Below are 20,564 nucleotides of genomic sequence, written 5' to 3'. Positions count from 1 at the left end.
TTTTGGGATGCTTTCTTTCTTTTTCTTCTATTTTGCCAAGGATAGCACTGGTGATTACATTGCTATCACTGGACCTTCAGCTGGGTGGGAGAGATGGCTTAATGGTTTTTCAGGAAGCGAATGCCATCGGCTAAAAAGTATTATTGGTTTGCTCACTGTTACTTCCCCACTGCTGTCTGCTTGCTTGCATCTCCTCTCTCCAGGACCAGCTTTATGTTTGATCCTGCCTGCACCAAGGGGCCTCTGATGGTCCCTGTTCTTACACCAGTATATTTTGTGTGCTCTGCATTTTTTTTAGCAAAGTGACATCGTTTGTGTATTGTCTGATATATGGATTGGAATATAATTATCCTTCAGATTGCACCAAAATGCATTAAACAAGACTGTGTAGTTTGGGATGGACTATGTTTAAAGAGGGACGTGGGTAGCGCTGTGGGTTAAACCACAGAGCCTAGGACTTGCCAATCAGAAGGTCGGCGGTTCGAATCCCCACAATGGGGTGAGCTCCCATTGTTTGGTCCCTTCTCCTGCCAACCTAGCAATTCGAAAGCACCTCAAAGTGCAAGCACATAAATAGGTACTACTCCGGTGGGAAGGCAAACAGTGTTTCCGTGCACTGCTCTGGTTTGCCAGAAGCAGCTTAGTCATGCTGGCCACATGACACGGAAGCTGTATGCCAGCTCCCTCAGCCAATAAAGCGAGATGAGCGCCGCAACCCCAGAGTCATCCACGACTGGACCTAATGGTCAGGGGTCCCTTTACCTTATGTTTAGAGAGGCATACATTGAGTTAAAATATGCATGGGAATGAATGGCTGGCAGATGCTTGCTCAAATAGTTTTTGCTGGCTGATAGCTAGTGAATACACCACACACATATCAGGATGTCTGTAGGCGCAGTGGTACCCTTAAGATATTCATATGGCACTGGATGGGCCTCTGAACTATCTCCATCCACTGCCTCCGTTGGTCATGCAGTGATGAGTACACAGAACTGAAGGAGGAAGTGGGAAGAGTGATGCTCTTTCCTCAAACACTTTTCAGCTTTATATACATTTCAAGACTCATGATTAATTTTACCTAATTTAACTTTTGACACTTCAAAAAGTGAAGTGTGTGAGTGCACACTTTATCTTTCTGTGCCTGTGGGAGGCGAACTTGGGGGTGGAGGGAGAAAAGTCCCCCAGGGCCTAAAATGTTTGAAAACCCTTGCTGCACATGCTTGAGCACTTGTGAGTGTGGACTCTTGAAATTTTTTTCTACCAGAATTTGCTTATGTGAAATTTACATAGCAATTGGACTGTGCATGTTCTTTATTAAGCATTTGTTCTGATTTGTTTGTGTGTGGAGCTTACATGGCAGAAAGCTGAATTAACCCAATTTGCTTGCATGGTGGTTCTGTGTCTTCCCATTAGTCATTTTGTTCACCCCACACTTTTCAGTGCATTTCCCCATCATTTTCCTCACCACAAATACATCAGTTTCTTTTTAAAAGTGGGTTTGTTGCACTAGAGCAACAGAGCATCTTAATTCACATTAATTGCACAAAACTACGTTTCCAATACAGTTATATGACTGAATTCGGCCTGCAAACAATGGAGGCACCCCGTGTCTCTAAAATAACAACAACCCCCATCTTTATACTTCTGCAGAGTTTCTTTATGTTGAAGGAAACGTGTTGGGTGGAAGACTCCCCCCACCCCATTCCACCACATCGGAGTGAGATGATGGTTGTTGTACGTTTTTGATCTCTGATCTTGGGGGAACGGAATACAAAATACTGTAGCAAACATGTGGGCTTGCCTGCTTCAGTGATTCTGTTGGTCATCACAGTTTTGCTGCAGAACAAATGCCATCCTCTGAGAACAGGTTCAGCAGTTGTGTGTTAAAATCTACAGAATGGGCAGATCTCTTCACGGGCAGATCTCTCAACAGTTCCCATTGAGAAAGCAAATTTGAATGTCTGCTTTTTGCCTTCCTGGGATGCACCAACAGCAGGTATTTAACTGTAACATAGCCATGGCTTGCTAGCTCACTTTTTAAAGTGGTGTGTACATGGAAAGGGTGCATGCAGATGGCATACAGTGGTACCTCAGGTTAAGTACTTAATTCGTTCTGGAGGTCCGTCCTTAACCTGAAACTTTACTTAACCTGAAGCACCGCTTTAGCTAATGGGGCCTCCTGCTGCTGCCGCGCCACCAGAGCATAATTTCTGTTCTCATCCTGAAGCAAAGTACTTAACCTGAAGCACTATTTCTGGGTTAGCAGAGTCTGTAACCTGAAGCGTATGTAACCTGAAGCGTATGTAACCTGAGGTACCACTGTACTTCATCTGGAAAGATTGGTAGGTGGAGCTGGGAAGCAACTGATGTTCGTGATTAGGGGTGGGTGAATCTGCCAATATCAGTTTATCTCCATTTCTCATTATTCTATTCTTAAATGCTCCACATTTCCACATCAGTTTGCATTTTTTTTTATTCTTCATGACAATGAATCATTAATGAACTGAAGACGTTGTTAAACAAATTCATAGGCCGCCTCACCTCACATCATAGAGGCAATGAAGCAGCGTACATGATAAAAACAGAGATAAAGAAGAGAAAGAGAAGCTCCAAGAACAATAAAATCAATTCAACACACTCTAGAACAAGAGATCACCTTACACCCTATATGCCCACTCGACTTCCTTCTCTCTGTGGAACTCGCACTGTTACAAGTGCCACACGTTCTGCATTGGTAAAAGCTTGTTCTTTTATTGTGGAACTCTCAGCCTCTCAACAACAGGCAAACACCTTCATTGTGCTCTTTTTGGAGTCTGCTAAAGTTTTACCAAGCCTCTCTAGACATGCAGAATGTTGACAGGTGTTTTAATCTGCCTTTTAGCTTATCATTGATTAAGATTTTAAAAAATCATTTAAAGTTGTTGTTCTTTTTTAAACTGATGGTTTTATTCTATTTTGCAAACTGCTTTGAGGTTTTATTATAACCAAGCAATTTATAAATCTCTAAAAAAAACCTGTCCGTGCAAGCTCTAAAGAAGGTGAAATGATTTAATCAGATATCAAATTAATTTTCCATAAATGATTAGGTAATACCTCAGAGAAAGCCTTCCTAAACAACAAAAGTCTTCAATGGGCATATGAACATGCTAGGCAATGGGTTAGCCTTGCCCATTGATTTCAGTGTGTCTACTCTGAGTAGAACTAACACAGAATACCACCCTAGGTGAAAATTACAAAACATATATTTGAGATAAAATCAGTTAAAATTAACCATAAATCTGAAAATTTACTTAAAATGCCAGAAATGATGATGATGATGGTGGTGGTCTTCACCAAGTCTTTATAGCTCAACAGGGAGGGGGCCTGTTTGATCTCAGCCAGGAAGGAATACCATAGAATCAGGCCTACAATACTGAATGCACAGCTCCTGGTGGATATAAGCTGTGCATCCAAGCCATGGGGGCCCTCCAGTGTCAAAGATCGATCCAAGAACATCCAAGAACAGGATGGGTCCAAGATATTTTGGCACCTGAGATAAACCACAATATGGCACTTACTCCTGGCCTGGGGCGAGGCAAGATTTACACCAGGAACAAGTGGGGAATAACAATCTACATCAGGAACAAGGGTGGGAGGAGACCAGCAGTGCCTTTTGTTTGCAAAGAGGCCACTTTAGAGGCAGCAATGGGACCATCAGAAGCCAACATAGTAGCAGCAGAGGACAGTGCATTCCTTGGAGGCCAGTTTGCTGGGAGTTATATACCACATATATAACATCTTCAAGAAATTTTCCTTTAGTGTATAAGGCCATAAATTTCCATTCTTTATTCTTTATTCCATAATTTTTCCCATACTGACAACTGGATATTCTTACCAAAAATTTTTGCCCACTTAATCATTACTTCTTTCGTCTCTTCCTCTTTCACCTCCCACTCTAAAAGAAGCTTGTACGTTCTAGATATTACTCTTATTTTGTATTAATTCTTTATCTAATTTTGATTATTCTGTTGCAAAACTTTTTTTCCTGTCCGTCTAAAAAACCTCATTTAATTGGTAACATTGTAGCCAGTCTGTTAGGTTATGTCTGATTTCTTCGAATTTTTTCACTTTCAATTGATTATCTTCTTCTTCTAGGTGGCCTAGTTTGTTTCCATATTTTTTCTTTTCACTGCAATGGCAGAGGGGATAGCCACCAGGTATTTTTGTTTTTGTTTGTTCCAATAAATCTTTATACTTCTCATATATCTTATATAGTGGCTTCCTTATATGATTCAGGAAGCCTCTATGAATTTTAACTTTTTCACATCCCAGGTAGGCACGCCACCCAAAGCGATTATTTAAACCTTCCAAATCTAGTAAATCTGAGTTCTCCAATGTCATCCATTCTTCTAGCCAACATAAGCAAGCCGATTCGTAATAAAGTTTCAGGTCTGGCAGTGCAAATTCCCCTCTGTCCTTACTGGCTATTAATAATTTGTGTTTAATTCTAGGTTTTGCATTGCCAGATAAACCTCGATAAGTCTTTCTGCCATGTCTTGAAGCATCCCATCCACCCTATCACCGGGATCATGTGAAACATGAACATCATCTTTGGGGGCACATTCATTTTTACTGTGGATACTCTCCCCCAAAGCGACAGGTTCAGCCTGTTCCATATTTCTAAATCCTTTTTCATTTCCTTCCATATCTTTGTATCATTATCGCTGAATAAATTACTGTTTTTAATTGTGAGCCAGATTCCCAAGTATTTGACCTTGTTAACTATTGTCAGACCCGCAATTATTTGCAATTCTTCTTTCTCTTGTGCTTCCATATTTTTTTGCCAACAGTTTGGTTTTATTTATATTTATTTTAAATCCCGCCACCTTCCCAAATTCATAAATTTTTGGTAAACTTTCTGCTGAGTTTTCGGTAGTTATTATAAGATCATCCACGAAGGCCTTTATTCTGTAAGATTTGCTATCCAGTACTATTCCTTTTATTTCTGGGTCTTTCTTATTGCGATTGCCAATGATTCTACCACCATAATAAACAATAGAGGTGACAGTGGGCAACCTTGCCTAGTTCCTTTCATTATTTTAAAACCTGCTGTTATTTCATTATTTATACCGTATTTTTCGCTCTATAACACACACCTGACCATAACACGCACATAGTTTTTAGAGGAGGAAAATCCGTAGAAATGCCACCCGTAGGCATTTCCTCCATAACACGCACAGACATTTCCCCTTACTTTCTAGGAGGAAAAAAGTGAGTGTTATGGTGCAAAAAATACGGTAATCAATTTCGCTCTCTGATTTTGACATAGTGTCTCTATGCCAGTACAGTGGTACCTCGGGTTACATACGCTTCAGGTTACAGACTCCGCTAACCCAGAAATAGTACCTCAGGTTAAGAACTTTGCTTCAGAATGAAAACAGAAATTGTGCGGTGGCAGCATGGCAGCAGCAGGAGGCCCCATTAGCTAAAGTGGTACCTCAGGTTAAGAACAGTTTCAGGTTAAGAACAGACCTCTGGAACAAATTAAGTTCTTAACCCAAAGTACAACTGTACTGAAAGTCTTCCCCAAACCTGTAATTTCTATGGTTTTTTCATATAGTTCTAGGATATATTATCGAAAGCTTTTTCGGCGTCCATGAACATCAAAATCGCTTTTTTGTCTGTTCTTGTCTTTAGATATTCTCCAGTGTTTTTTACTTAGCTGGAATGTGTCCTCAAACTCCGATAGTGCTTCTTGGGTGGATGATAGAGGTGGCCATATAGTAGAAAGTAGTCCAGTGTACAAAGTTAAAAGGTGTCTTAATTGCTCCACTCACTTTTGCCCCTGGCTCTGCCCACCATTTGGTTCCACAACCTTGGATGGATGCTTATACTTTGGATCTTTGAAAAGGCTATGCAAATGTTAAATCCTACTATTGATATTGTGTTGCATTGTGTTGCATTGTGGCATTGTGGGTGAAGAAAACCTTGTGGGTAAATGCAGACAACCAGACTGAAAGAGTCTTTGGGCAAATGAAGCTGAATAGAGTTAGGGCAGAGAAGAAGTAGGGAAAATGGCATTGTGAAGAACAGTGCTGAATGTGCAAGAATACAAATAAGTTTGCCACAAGTGTAGAAAATTGGTGGTGCTTTTCAATGTGGAAATGAACACAGAATGAGGTAGAGTTTTTTCAGCACAGCTCTCTGTGGAGCCCATTCAGGATGGCTACAATACATTTGCTGAAGTAGCTTTGCTGCAAATTGGTATTCATCTTCCTATGTCAATTTGCACAAACCAAAGCAACTGGTAAATTAGAATGCAGGCTGTCTCTAAAACCTTCAGTTACCCACCAAGAGGTAATTTTGCCTGACTGAAGCAATTTTTGGAAATAAGAAACTGAATCTGAGAGTGTAAAGGGCTTTTACTGTAGCTCAGTCAATTGGGGTATTGGCCTGTTTAAGTTTTGAAAACACTCTAGGCTACAAAACCAAACCCTAAGAGAATCTTTGTTCATTGAGAGTCTACAACCAAGGGAAGTGATGAGTCTGGAAGTGATTTAGAACACAGATGTTGAAATTAACAAACACTTTTAAAAAGTTTATATTTAGTTAGCCAAATATATAATAAAGCTAATATTTAGTTTGGCTCTTTACATGTTGTTGGACTACAATTCCCAATCGCCAGGAATGATAGGAGTTGTTGTTGTTGTTAATTCAGTTGTATACCACCCTTCATCTGTAGATCATAGGGCAGTTCACAACATAAAAATACAAAATGAAAACACAAAATACATTATAAATCAAGAACAAGAATGAACCAATAAGCTCTTCACACAAACACAGTTAAAAGGCCATGGAATGTTTAATCAGCTCAACACCTGATTATAGAGGAATGTTTTTACCTGGCACCTAAAGAAATGTAATGAAGGCACCAGCCAAGGCTGCCCAGGGGAGAACATTCCACAAATGGGGAGCCACCACAGAAAACACCTGTTCTTGTGTTGTCACCCTCCAGACCTCTCATGGAGGGAGTGCATGAGGAAGGGCCTCAGACGATGATCACAGGGTCTGGGTCAGTTCATCTGGGGACAGATTGTGGCTTAGCAACATCTGGAGGACCAAAGGCTTCCCACTCCTGCAATAAAGTCAGCATCTGAAGGTGCATGGGCAGTGAATGTTGAAATCATAGAATTATAGAGTTGGAAGGCACCCTGCGGATCCTCTCGTCCAACCCCCTGCGATGCAGGAATATACACCTGTCCCATGCGGGGATCAAACATGCAACCTAGGTGTTAGCAGCACCACACTCTAACCAACTGAGCAATCCAGGCAGCTTAATTATCAGAAACCAAAGTAATTCAAGCAGATGATGCAGAATAGTAAAACACAAGATACTGCTGGGTACTGTCCAGAGTTCCATCCAGCCTGGAAAAAGGGGGGCTTAGTCAATATTTATAGAATTATGCAGGAGTACCGAGAAAGGGTTTTCTCCCTTTCTAGAGTACTAGAACCTAAGAGTTAAATGGTGGGAAATTAGGAGAGATATACAATGGCATTGTTAATTTTTGGAATTTGGTCTTACATCAGGCAGGGATGGCTGCCATCTTGGATGGCTTTTCAAGTGGAACCAGACAAATTCATGAAGGAGAAGGCTACCATGATGACTATGTTCTGCCTCTATGATTGGAGGCAGTAGAATCATAGACTTGTAGAGTTGGAAGGGACCCAAGGGTCATCTAGTCCAACCCCCTGCAATGCAGGAATCTCAGCTAAAGCATCCATCCAACCTCTGCTTAAAAACTTCCAAGGAAGGAGAGCCCACCACTTCCTAAGGGAGACCATTCCACTGTCAAACAGCTCTTACTGTCAGAAAGTTCTTCCTGATCTTTAGCTGGAATCCCCTTTCTTGAAGTCATTGGTTCAGGTCTACCCTCCAGAGCAGGAGAAAACAAACTTGCTCCATATTTCATGTGATAACCCTTGAGATATTTGAAGATGGCTATCATATCTCCTCTCAGTGTCTTCTTTTCCAGGCTAAATATACCCTGCTCCTTCAACTATTCCTCATAAGGCTTGGTTTCGAGACCCTTGATCATCTTGGTTGCCCTCCTTGGCACATGTTTCAGCTTGTCAACATCCTTCTTAAATTGCTGAGCCCATAATTGGACACAGTTATTACAGGTGTGGTCTGACCATGGCAGAATAGTGGCGCTGTGGGTTAAACCACAAAGTCTAGGACTTGCCAATCAGAATGTCGGCGGTTTGAGTCCCCGCGGGGGGGTGAGCTCCCATTGCTTGGTCCCTGCTCCTGCCAACCTAGCAGTTCAAAAGCACCTCAAAGCGCAAGCAGATAAATAGGTACCGCTCCAGCGGGAAGGTAAACGGCGTTTCCATGTGCTGCCCTGGTTCGCAAGAAGCAGCTTAGTCATGCTGGCCACATGACCTGGAAGCTGTACGTCGGCTCCCTTGGCCAATAAAACGAGATGAGCACTGCAACCCCAGAGTCGGTTACGACTGGACCTAATGGTCAGGGGTCCCTTTACCTTTACCTTATTACTTTCCTTGATCTGGACACTATACTTCTGTTGATGCATGATTCTATACATGGCCCTGATTAGTCAGCAGCATATGTAGAGGTGGGGTGATTTCCCCTGTGATGTCAGAGACTGGTCCACAGAGACAGCTCCAGCCTTGAGAGGGCACTGGAAAAAGAGCCCCTCCGGTGCACACCTTGGAAATAGTCTGTTCCACTGCCGAGCCTCTTACTGACAGATAATTCTTCCTAATGTTTAGTGGGAATCTCCTTTCCCCTCCTCATTTGAATCCATTCGTTCAGGTCCTACTCTCTTGAGCAGCTCCATCTTGCTCCATCTTCCATGTGACAGCAGACCTTAAGATATTTGAAGATAGCTGTCGTATCAAGTCTTCTCTTGCCCAGGCTAAACATATCCAACTCCTTCAGCTGTTCCTTGTAAGGCTTGATTCGCAGACCCAAATGCAATAAAGATAAATAAAATGAAGTGGCAGCTTGATCCAAGTGCTCAGCAGGCTATGTATCTTGGCTTTTACTGCACGAAGGAATCAACTCAGGTTGCAGAACTGAATATCTAAATCTTTATTCCTCATATTGGTGCGTCATAAAAGTAGGCCAAGGATAGAGGACAGCTCAGGTGGCAGGCAAGGCTGGGCAAGCTAAAACGTTGATCCAACAAGCTGCATTCCCCCTGTGCCTAGCAAATGGGATTGTGTTTTGGACTGGGCAAGCAGGTGGAAACTCTTCTGGGAAGCCTGAACCTGACCTGTCTGCTTTGTCTATGGGCAAGCCCTCCCCCTGCTTCACCTGGACCCAATGGTGTCTCCTCAGGGCCCTAGATATATTCTTTTCTTTAAGCCAGGTAGGAGTTTGTTTCAGCAGTGGGCCCTGCTATGGCATTGGGGCCATGGCACTATCCAAGTATTCCAGATGCTGGCACAGGCTTTGGATTCCCACCCTTTCCATTCCCTAGTTGTCTTCTTGTTTAATCCTCAGTGGCTTCTTAGTGGTTAGTTCTTTCTTACATTTGCTCCCCTCCAAGCATTCTTGTCATTTGGCTCCTTTGATCTCTTCCATGCTTCTTCATCTGGGGTGTGTGTGTGTGTGTTCTCTAGCTATGTTTGCTTCTTGAAAGAGAGGCTCCAATGGGATCACTGGGGGTGGGTAGGGGAGAAGGAAGCATGCTTGAATGAAAGGCAGCGCTCGAATGTGAATTTTACTGAGTTAGCAGAAGCCCTTTTGGTTAATTACTGCTCCCTTCTCCCTTGGGGACTGGCATTATTTTTCCCGTGAAGGAGTTCAGAGCGGCATCCCAGTGAGAGCTAGCTGTGAAGGAGCTCCTCTTGTTATGCAGTCTGGCAGGAGTAATGGCATTAGCTCTCGGTAATAATCTGCAAAATGTTTTCCAAAAAAAGAGAGAAGTGCTTACTCTCATTTCATTTAAAGGTAGGGTGGATGAGGCTAATGGCAGATCAGCCAATTCCTGTTCCTTGTCAGTTATTGCATGCATTCTCGTTTGGGAAGGGCTTAGTGGTAGAGCATTTGCTTTGTAGGCAGAGGTGCCTAATTCAGCCCCCAGGTTTTCCAGGCAGGGCTGGGAATTTCCCCAATCTGAAATCCAGGAGTATTGCTGCAGATCAGCGTAGGCAATACTGAGATAGATGGTCCAAAGAGCTGATTTGGTTTAAGGCAACTTCCTGCTTTGCACTATTCTTTTTCTGCAGGGGGAGGGGGGGTAAAGGTTACTGGCAGAGCATTTTCTTTGCATGCAGAAGATCTCCAGCATCTCTGGGCTGGGGGCTGGGAATGTCCCCTTTCTGAAACCCCAGAGATCAACTTCCAGTCAGTGTAGGCAATATTGATTTCAATACACCAGTGGTAGGACTTGGTATAAGGCAGCTCCCTATGTTTCTAGATCCATTCTGCACTTTTAAAAAAGCACCAAAATTGCATTTAAGTTGTGTGCTCTTTACCATAAAGTATGGATAGATTGGGACACGGGTGGTGCTGTGGGTTAAACCACAGAGCCTAGGACTTGCCGTTCAGAAGGTCAGCAGTTCGAATCCCCATGACGGGGTGAGCTCCCGTTGCTCGGTCCCTGCTCCTGCCAACCTAGCAATTCGAAAGCACGTCAGAGTGCAAGTAGATAAATAGGTACCGCTCTGGCGGGAAGGTAAACGGTGTTTCTGTGTGCTGCTCTGGTTTGCCAGAAGCGGCTTAGTCATGCTGGCCACATGACCCGGAAGCTGTACGCTGGCTCCCTCGGCCAATAAAGTGAGATGAGTGCCGCAACCCCAGAGTCGGTCACGACTGGACCTAATGGTCAGGGGTCCCTTTACCTTTTTATGGATAGATTGTCCTCTCATTGTTGTTTCTATCAGTTTCTCATTTTTCCAATCAGTGGCTGAGCACTTGCTTTGCATGCAGGAGACCATGGCTTCCATCTCCAACACCCCCAGAAAGAACAGGAACTGCCCCCAGTCTGAAACCCTGGAGTGTTGCTACCAGTCAGTGTGGACAGTAGAGAGCTCCTGTTTCCAATGAGCTAATGCACACAGGATCTGAGCATGAAGAACACAGTGTCTCTCATGGATTGTGAACTTTTAAGGGAATATTTACTGAGACATTCCACAGGTGACTTAGGAGGCACTGGTATGAACACTGGCCAATATTATTCAGGGCTGACTTCATCATTTTCTGGTGTACTGAGTAGCTCCCCACTTCAAGCTGCAAGGAAGCCAATATTCTGTTCCAGGTGATGGCTCTAATGGAGTGTTCTGGTCAAGACAGGGTTTAGCATTCAGGATGGACAGCTCCATGTTGAGACACTTTAGAACGGTGCTTCAGCAACAGATAACCCCAGGATGAGCAACCGAGCATTAAATAAGACTGCAGCTCTGCCCCCCAGGGGGAGAAGGGGCACTGCCTGATTCAGCAGCCATAGGCTCCCACCATATAGGGGAAAACAATTGTCCCATTGGAGCTTCTCAACTGAAGTCCTTGGAAGATGGCAATGAGACCTCTTCAGACTAGAGAGGTGTTGACAGAATGGCCCCCTCCTGGATTAGGGCTGCTAAGGCAATGAGGACCATAATGACCATATTTCCTCATGATGTCTGATTCTTCCACCAAGTTCACAGCCTTGTAGCCTGAAGATGGAAAGTTGGACTTTGTAGCTGTGACATCTGGCTGCGAACATGTTTCCAGGAACATAAGAATCTGGCTTACACTGAGTCAGACCCATTGGCTCCTCTTGCTCAGCATTGTCTGCATTGTCCATATTGATTGGCAGCTGTTCTCCAGGGTTTCAGAAAGTATACCCTCCCAGCCCTACCCGAAGACATCAGGGACCTTCTGCATGCAAGGCACATGCTCTACCATTAGCTATGGTGCCTCAAACATAGTAAGATGCTTCATACTGTATCAAACCATTGGTCTATCCAGCTCAATATTGCTCACATTTAATAGCAACAGTTTCCCAGGTTTTCAGACAAGTCTTTCTCCTGGCCCCTGAGACTTTCCGCATGCCAAGCTGATGCTCTCCCACTGAACTATGGCCCTTCCCCATTTGGCTCTTGCATCTCTGTAGTTGTGTCTGTTAAATCTAAACTTTGAGAGCTGATCAGCCTCCTTCACTGGCTCCTAAGTTTGGGTCCTTGGCAGAGAACAGCACAACTTCATCTCAAAAGCCACCAGAGACCAATTCTGTCATTGGTGAGAATATCTGATGATTAACTTTTCCAGTGAAGTGTTTGCTTCTGCCAGGCAACCGATGTTTTATAAATGAGCAATTAAAAGCAGGGAGGAAAGTGAGCAAGTGAGCTGGCGTGAGAATCTCAGAATGAGATGTCTGTCAGAGTGTGATCGTTACTGGTTCAAATGACTTTCAGTGGCTTGGGCTCGTGTTTTGGCAGCTCACGCTTTCCTATTCATTCTCTCCAGGTTCCTCCCCACCCCCGCTAAATATAATTGCTTCCATTTATGGTGTACATTTGATCCCAGTGGAAAACTAAACACTGAGCATCTCGGCTGGGGATGGGTGTCACGCTGCAAGGGGCTTGGCTGCTCACACCTACCTCTTCTATTCAAGTTCAAAAGTAGGGGTTAGGAACTTCAGGCCTGTGGGCCAAATGTGGCCCTCAGAACTTCCCTCAGACACACAGATTCCCAGCTTTACCAGCCCTGCTTCACATCATCCTTGTGTGTTTTCACCGGGCGGGATGCGTCCTTGAACTCTGATTAAGTTTCTTCCTTGCCTGGATGGTGGGTAGACTGGGGTGTGTATGTGCGTAGAAATCTTATAGTGCAAAGATAACATTTACATTTATTGACCTGCCCATTTTTACTTCTGGCCCTGCACACAATTGGCTCCTCCTTTTTTCCTAGGAGCACCACTGGAAGACTTCATGGGTGCCACTGTGTCCTTGGGCATTGGGTTGGTGACCCTGGTCTATATTTACCAGTAACTGTCCCTATTTTCTGGCACCTACCTGCTGGGTACATCACGGTTTCCCTTCCCACCACTTTCTGCCTTTTTGGTTAAAAAGTTCTGGAATTTTCATTCTGCAGAGTTCAACTCTCCTCTTTTGGCCTCTACAAGTCAGATATTTGAGAAACACACACACACACACAGAAACATGCATGAACATGGGGAGGAATATTGGCATCTTATTATACTGCTGCTGAAATACTTGCACTGGTTTCTAATTAGCTACTGATGTTGGTGAGCAAGGTGTTGATGTTGGTGAGCAAAGCCCTATATAGCTTGTGACCAGAACACCTAAGGTAAGGTTACCAGATTTTTTTCAATGAACCTGGGGACACTTTTCAACTTCAATGGATTTTGTATGGGGACTGATTTGTAAATATGGCGACTGTCCCTGGGAAACGGGGACATCTGGTAACCTTAACCTAAGAGATTGCTCACCACTTACATACCCAACCAATCACTGCGTTCTTCTGGAGAGGGCAGATATCATCCTATCAACAGTTTCATTCTGCATAATGCTGGAATCAGGCCTTTAGTGGTGGGCAACCAGTTTTCCTACCCCTGAAGTAGAGTCTTCAGTAGTGCAGAACAATTATTAGTTGGGGACTGAGGAGCAGTCTTTGGCCTCACCAAAGTAATACCAGGCTGCCTCTGAAATGATGGATGAGCAAAGGTTCCAAAACTGGGGCCTGGCTTAAGGTGTTTATGTATATAAGGAATATTGCATTAGTTTTCCTACTAGTGCTTTTGTCCTGTTTTCTAACCCTCCCTTCACACTGCAGTGTCTGTTGCATTAAGGAATTCTGGCTTTTTGACTGAAATAGTGGAATGTTGCTTTCAATTTCATTCACATGTGGGGGGCGGGGCGGGATTTGTGATGCAACAACCAATGTCACTGGGAAATGTTGCTATTCCCTCACCCTTCTGTTCCCCCATGATTCCCCCATGAAAACAGCAGGAAAGAACTGTATGCCATCTCACCACCCCACATTTTCATAGAATAATAGCCTGACCAGCAAGGGTATTTATGCAAAAACTCCTAGGTTAGAACAGAAAGCCACTGCCAGTCAGTTTAGGCAATACTTGCTCTCAAGAGTTTGATCGGTCCAGACTTCTCCCAAACCCTTGTTTCCCCGCCTACGCATAAGCTGAATTAAAATTTGAGCCAGCTCTTTCTGTCGGAAAGTATTTCCTGATGCTTAGTTGGAATCTCCTTTCTTGTAATTGAATCCATTGGTTTGAGTCCTACCCTCCAGAGCAGGATAAAACACACATGCTCCATCTTCCATGTGGAAGTCCTTGAGACATTGGAAGATGGCTATCACATCTCCTCTCAGTCTCCTCGTTTCCAGGCTAAACATACCCGGCTCCTTCAACCACTCCTCATAAGGCTTGGTTTGTCACTTTACTCCCATAATCTTTTGGGGTTTATGGGGTTGCCAGTGGATTTTTTTCCTGGAAACGATTAACGTGGAAATGAGTGCTGAACTTCCATTATATTCCACTAGAGTTTGCATTGTGTGGAAGCAGAAATTAACAGTTAGGGAAACACCAGGAAGACAGAATAAACTGCTTTGTGCACACAGCTTTAGTGAGCCAGTCGGCTCCAGTGGTTTAGGGCTTTTATTCAGAGCCCTGAAAACTCTCATCTTAACACAATTTCTTTCATTCTCTCTCCTTCTCCCATTAGGATTCTGGCTACTGCTGGGGCTCAGTTTGACTTGCGGACGTTGAGAGCTGTCCGAGTACTGAGGCCGCTGAAGCTTGTATCAGGAATCCCAAGTGAGTACAATATGACTTCCATGTCCCACTTTTGCCTCTGGCCCCCCACCAGGGTGTGTCCCACTCAAGGTTGCTCAGAAGGGGGTGCAGCCCTTGAGCCAAAAAAGGGTTTCTCAGCCCTGACTTTTCCAAGAGCTAGGGAATCTTTAGTCCTCCAGATGCTGCTGAACTACAACTCCCATCATCCCAAGCCATCAGCTTTGCTTGCTGGGGCTTATGTCTGGCCCTCCAGACATTGCTGAACTGCAACTTCCATCAATATGATACCAAATAATTATGGGAGCAGTAGCTTGTTGAGGGTGCTGAGAGTTGTTGGAGACCCCTATCCTCCACACAGACCTACAATTCCCGCAGTAGTTTAACAGTTGATGCCTCTTCACAGAGAACTCTGGGCATTGTAGCTCTATGAGCGGAATGGGGGTGTGTGTTCCTAACTCTTAGCACCCTTAACAATTTACACCTCCCAGCATGCTTTGGGGGGAGCCATGATTGTTTAAAGTGGTATCACAGTGCTTTAAATGTATGATGGCTTAAGTCAAGTTGAAAAGAGTTTGCTCAGTACTAAATTCTTCCTATGGATTTCAAGCCTGTGCCTGGAGTTTTTATAGCCTGAGCGTCTCATCAATGTTTCCTGGCACGCGAATGGGGTCCTTGCAGCCAAGGAGCTCCTATCCGCTGGCTGTGAAGGCAGCTTTGTTTCATTCTGCAATGTCTGCATAAAATTATCTGACTCTGCCGTCTCCTTGGCTTCATCTCTTATCTCCTGTGCTTTAATTTAAAGTGTCTTTTTTGTTTGGTGAAGGGCATGGGAGTTGAGTGACAGCTCCGCAGGTTTGTGTGTCCCCTTTGTGTATCTAGGGATGGTTTTGTACAAGGGATAGGCAAGGAAAAGGAACCAATGAAATGGGGAGGAGCAAACATAACTTATTGCAGATATCAGGGACCTTAGTCCTGGAACCCAATATGGCCTCCAGACCCGTCTCTCTCTGGCCCTCAGAACTCCCCTGGGCCACACCCTCTTTTCTAAAGCCAGAATCCTCACCACCCTTGCTTTGCTTCCTCCTTTATTTTAATTTTTTGGCTTGACTGAGACGTATCCTTGGGCTCTGTTAATGACTCTATCTTGAATGTGTGGAATTTATCTTTGCTCCACCTACTTTTGCCTTTGACCCCACCCACCACTGTCATGTGACAACCCTCCCCCCAGAAGGCTGCCTAAAAGGGAATGTGGCCTTTGGGCTGAAAAAAGGGGCCTCTGACCTTGACTTAGCCCATGTTCCCCCCTCTTAAATTGCTGATCATCATATAATTGTTGATTAGTGGGGAAATGGGGATTGTGGTCTGCAGAACTAGTTGCGTGCTCAGAGGATGGGAAGGGAGCCTCAATTTCTTTTGTCCCTGTGGCAGCTTTATGCTTCACATCAGATGTATTTGCCTTGAGCCGTTCCCTGGCTCCTGGTCTGTTTTGAAGCCTTGCTCTGTTTTTACAGGGGAGGGTGTCACTCAGTACTAGAGAAGATGCTTTTCCATTGACGATAAGGCTGTTCCACCTTCACTGATGGAGGCAGGATGCCTCTGAATACCAGTTGTTGGAAATCACCAGTAGACAGAGTTCTATTCTGCTCAGGTCCTTTTTGTGGGCTTCCCAATGGGGCATCTGGTTGGCTACTGTGAGACGAGGAGGCTGGACTAGTTGGGCCTTTGGCCTGATCCAGCAAGGGTATTTATGCAAAAGGACCTAGGTTAAAACAGACCCCTGTGTGAATCCACAAAAAGCCACTGCCTGTCACTTTAGGTAACACCTGCTCTTAGGGGTGTGATGGATCCAGCCCCCTCCCAAACCCTTGTCTCCCCGCCTATGCATGAGCTGAATTAAAATCTGAGCCAGAGATTCAGTGGGTCCTATTGTAATGCGATGTTCTTTGAATTAAAACCACAGCAACTTAACGATGCTTAAGTCTGAGTCCCTGTATTATTTCCTAGCTACAAATCAGGGGTGCTTATGGAATTTGATTCTGTGAATTCTGAATCAGATGTATCTGGACTTGTGTATGGATTAAAGTACACACACCATTATATAGTGCATACACCCCTCAGAATTTGCACTTCTCTCAATTATGTGATACAGTTTTCAGCTGAAAAAAGTATACCAAGGTTGTGTTTAAACTGCATATTTTAGGATAAAATGCATTAAAAAATTCGTACATTTGTAATAAGATACATCATTAAACGCTAGAGGAGTGCAACAGATCTAGATGATATCTGAGGCATCTGGTTGAAACAAGACACCTCAGGTGTTTCATCTTTTAGTTTTTTACTTGCCCAACTCAGACTGGAATGTTTACAAGGCCTCCTGAGTTGGTGTGGCAATCCCTCTGAAGCCTCTGTCGACTTGTTCACCAAATAAAATTTCTGTAGACATTTTTGTTGTTGCTGCAGTTAAAAGCAAAACCAAGTTCCTGTAGTGGAAATGCTCTGGTGCAGCTCAAGTGGGGAGTTAAGGGGTGGGGGTAGTTTGTTTTGATGGACACATATAGCTTTTAATCAAGAGGGAAATATTTTACCAGGGATCTCCAATCACAGCACTTCAGCAGCAGGTGAAAGTAGTTTCACTTGCTGGCTCATAGCTCTTTTCCAAGCTCTGCCACTCCAAAGCAGGAAAGTTTGAAGAGTGGTGGTCTGTTTGGGCTCCGTGTCAGCCTTTCCAATTACTTTCCGTTGACAACAACCCCTTGTGCCCCAATATCTACATTAATTGTTATGGGTTACACCAGATGTTATCCCTGCTCAGAGTAGATTTACTGAAATTGATGGACATAATTAACTGTGGCCCATTCATTTTAATGGGTCTGTTCTTAGTAGAACTTCATATCTTGTTTTCAGCTCCAGTTTGCATTTATTTGTGCAGCCTTTTTCAACTTTGTTTTTTTTTAAAAAAAAGATATTTATTGAATTTTTTTTTAAATTACAGAAAAAGACAAAGCAGAGAAAGGAAAAACAAAAAAAAACAAAACAAAAAAGAAGAAAAAAAACAAGCCACATCCAACAATACAAATTCAAAAAACAAAAATACACCACAAACAGATAAAAATAAAACCATCATTCTCAAATCTTCAACTTTCATTACCTTCTTTCTTTGACCTCCTCCTCCTCCCTTTTTTTGTATCCCAGTTAATAATTATCACAGCAAATCCTTTCCATATTTCATAATATTCTGTCATTACAATACCTTAATCTATTTTCATCTTATCTTATAAAAAACCTTAAAACTTAAATCTTATTTTTACCCACTTCTCATAACCATAATATTCTTGCCTAATTCTTTAAACATTTTTGCTAGAGCCAAGTAATTTCATTCCAACATTTTTCTAACAGTCATCAATTTTATAAAACAATCCTAGTGATAAAAAAAAAGAAATAGAAACAGTCCAATCTTCATCCAGTGTCCCTTCCTCCTGGTCCCGGGTTTTGTCAGTCCTTTTTATCCCATCGATCTAGCGCATTAACCTGGTAACCTTATATCCGAGGCCCTTAAATCTCTTCCATGTCCCTTCCGCAGCTCTTCTTCATATTCACCTTTCACTCGTGGGAACTCCAGCTTGGTAATGTTTTTGACCCTTTTCAACAAATCAGCCCCTTTTCCATAGTCCAGACTAAACTCCATGTGGTATTTAAAAACATGTTTCAGAATCCCTCCAAAATTGAGAGCCCCCACAGCTCCAAACATCTCACGGCCCATTGCCAGACTCGGAAAGTCCAAACATCCCTGCATAGGGGGGTCTATCCAACCCCCCATTTCCAAACCAGTCCAAACTTTATCTTTCCTAATCTGGCTTTTTCCAAGTTCATTTGTCAAATCCAAAAGCTCATGTTCCTGCTGGGCCGCAGCTCCCTCCATCTCTGGCGCCCAAGATTCCGCAACATCCTCTTCTCTCATCTGTTCTGTCAGGGCACACTCCTGATTTAATTCCTGGGTGGGCTCCATATAGTTTCCCACTGCCTGTTCAAAAATTCTGACCGCATTAGTCATCAAATCCGTCTTCTCAGTTAACTGTTCCAGTAGAGCATTTGTTTTACAGAGAGCACACAACAGAGCTTCTGAATACATTGTCCTACAAGGTCACAAGCCTTTTCCCACGATTGTAATCTGTGACAGCTGCAAGCTCCCTGGAATTAGTTACAGTTTCCCAGTCTCCCTCTAGGGGGAAAACTTCTAATTGTTCTTACAACAAAGTTTCTTTTTTGAGATATTTTGTCAATATTTGTTCCTTTAAAATGCGAAAGGAAACAGTGGAATCACTATGTTTCTCTTCTTTTAGCTATCTGTCAAAAACGTTTGTCTCTGGTCAATGAGCTTCAAACATCAGTCCTGACACCCCGCTCCAGGATCAGGACGGTGGAAAGTTACTTTACTTTAAACTCACTTCTGCAGGTTTAAACAGTCCGAAAAAGATCCCCCTTCTTCTCCTGCTGCCGAAGGGGGGGTTCAAGGATTTTAAATGATGAAAGCCAATCCTTTAGAAGCGATTTTCTAAGCTCTAGTTTACGTTGTCTTTGCTTTATTCTATCTACAAAGAAACAGAAGGCTGACTTCCTGTTTAGACCTTCCCGTTTCAGTACCAAATTGAAGTAAATTTTTAAGTCCAATTCCTTTCTGCTCGCAAGTCCTTATTTAAAGTCCAATTGTTCAAAGTTTCAGTACTCACGGGTGCTTATTTTAGAAGCCAAGTTGTCCCAGGAAAAAGGCAACGCTCTCCGGCAACGGCTATGCGGCTACGCTCCATGGAAATAGCAGTTGACTCACAGCACCGCGCCACTTCCCCCTCTTCGCTTCGGAGCCCGTTAGTGGGTTCCTTTGCGGGTTGGGGGGACGCTAAGGGTGCCCGCCGAGTCCCATGGTCACAGGCTTCATCCGCCTGTGATTTTTAAAAGGGTCCCCGCTTCGCCGTAGCGGAAAAGACCTGTTTCGCGCGGAGCTAGTCCCTCCAGTTCAGAGGGAGTCCGCCATTGCCGATGGCGCCACCCCGGAAGTCCCAGCCTACTCTAGTTTCACCTCAGATCGTATAGATCTTTCGCCTTTTAGCCTTTTTCAACTTTGGGCCCAGAAGTTGCTGGACTACAGCTCCCACTATTCCTAGCCAGAATGGCTAGTGGTCAGGAACCAAAAGTTGTGAAAGACTGGCTTAGAGCATAGTGTTATCCCTAATCCCTTAGTTTAGGGCTGGTGGATGATAATTCCATTTCATTTTACGAAAAAAATATTATTTATGTCTCCCCTCACTCAAATCAGTTCTCAAGACTTCTCAAGACTTCCAGCACAAAAAAAAAACTGTGATTGGACATATTTGGCTGCAGTTTGACAGGTTTGCTTCCCGGGGGCAACCTAGCTCACATGTCAGCATTTTTCAGACTGATTGCCCCAAAACACTAGGAGAGGTTAAGTGATTCCTATTGTCCCCATCCCCAAATTTTACAGGCTGTCTTTGAGAGAGAACCACTGCAATTGCCCTTCTGAGGATTGGTGGGGTTCATGCGACCATGGCTGCAAATTTCATCAAATTTCCCCCATAATTTTTTTTTTTTTAATTAAAAATCCACTTGACCCCAGCCCTCAAATTCTGGATGTCTATGGCTGTAGTTTGGCCTTCTGGAAGGGTTGTTACACCTGCAAATTTCACCTACTTCTGTCAAAATCTTTTTTTATTCTCATAATAATGAATGGTGGAAATATAGCTTGAATTAGACAGACTACAGAGTGACTTGTATGATCAGGCTTCTCTC

At 43.6% G+C, this 20,564-nt stretch overlaps 1 protein-coding gene across 13 annotated transcripts in view; it reads left to right on the top strand.

Moving 5' to 3' along the window:
- The window catches only part of CACNA1B (calcium voltage-gated channel subunit alpha1 B), a 333,802-nt gene that overhangs the window by 108,814 nt on the left and 204,424 nt on the right, over nt 1-20,564 (top strand). For all 13 annotated transcript variants that reach the window (XM_080990744.1, XM_080990755.1, XM_080990754.1 and 10 more), the window contains exon 4: nt 14,692-14,783. In XM_080990744.1, the coding sequence (XP_080846870.1) occupies nt 14,692-14,783 (92 nt within the window). The remainder of the gene's footprint in view (nt 1-14,691; nt 14,784-20,564) is intronic.

This window comes from Podarcis pityusensis, assembly GCF_964106645.2.
Source record: "Podarcis pityusensis genome assembly, chromosome: Z".
In the NCBI taxonomy this organism is placed as follows: Eukaryota; Metazoa; Chordata; class Lepidosauria; order Squamata; family Lacertidae; genus Podarcis; species Podarcis pityusensis.
This window is presented reverse-complemented; position numbering and strand designations above follow the sequence as displayed.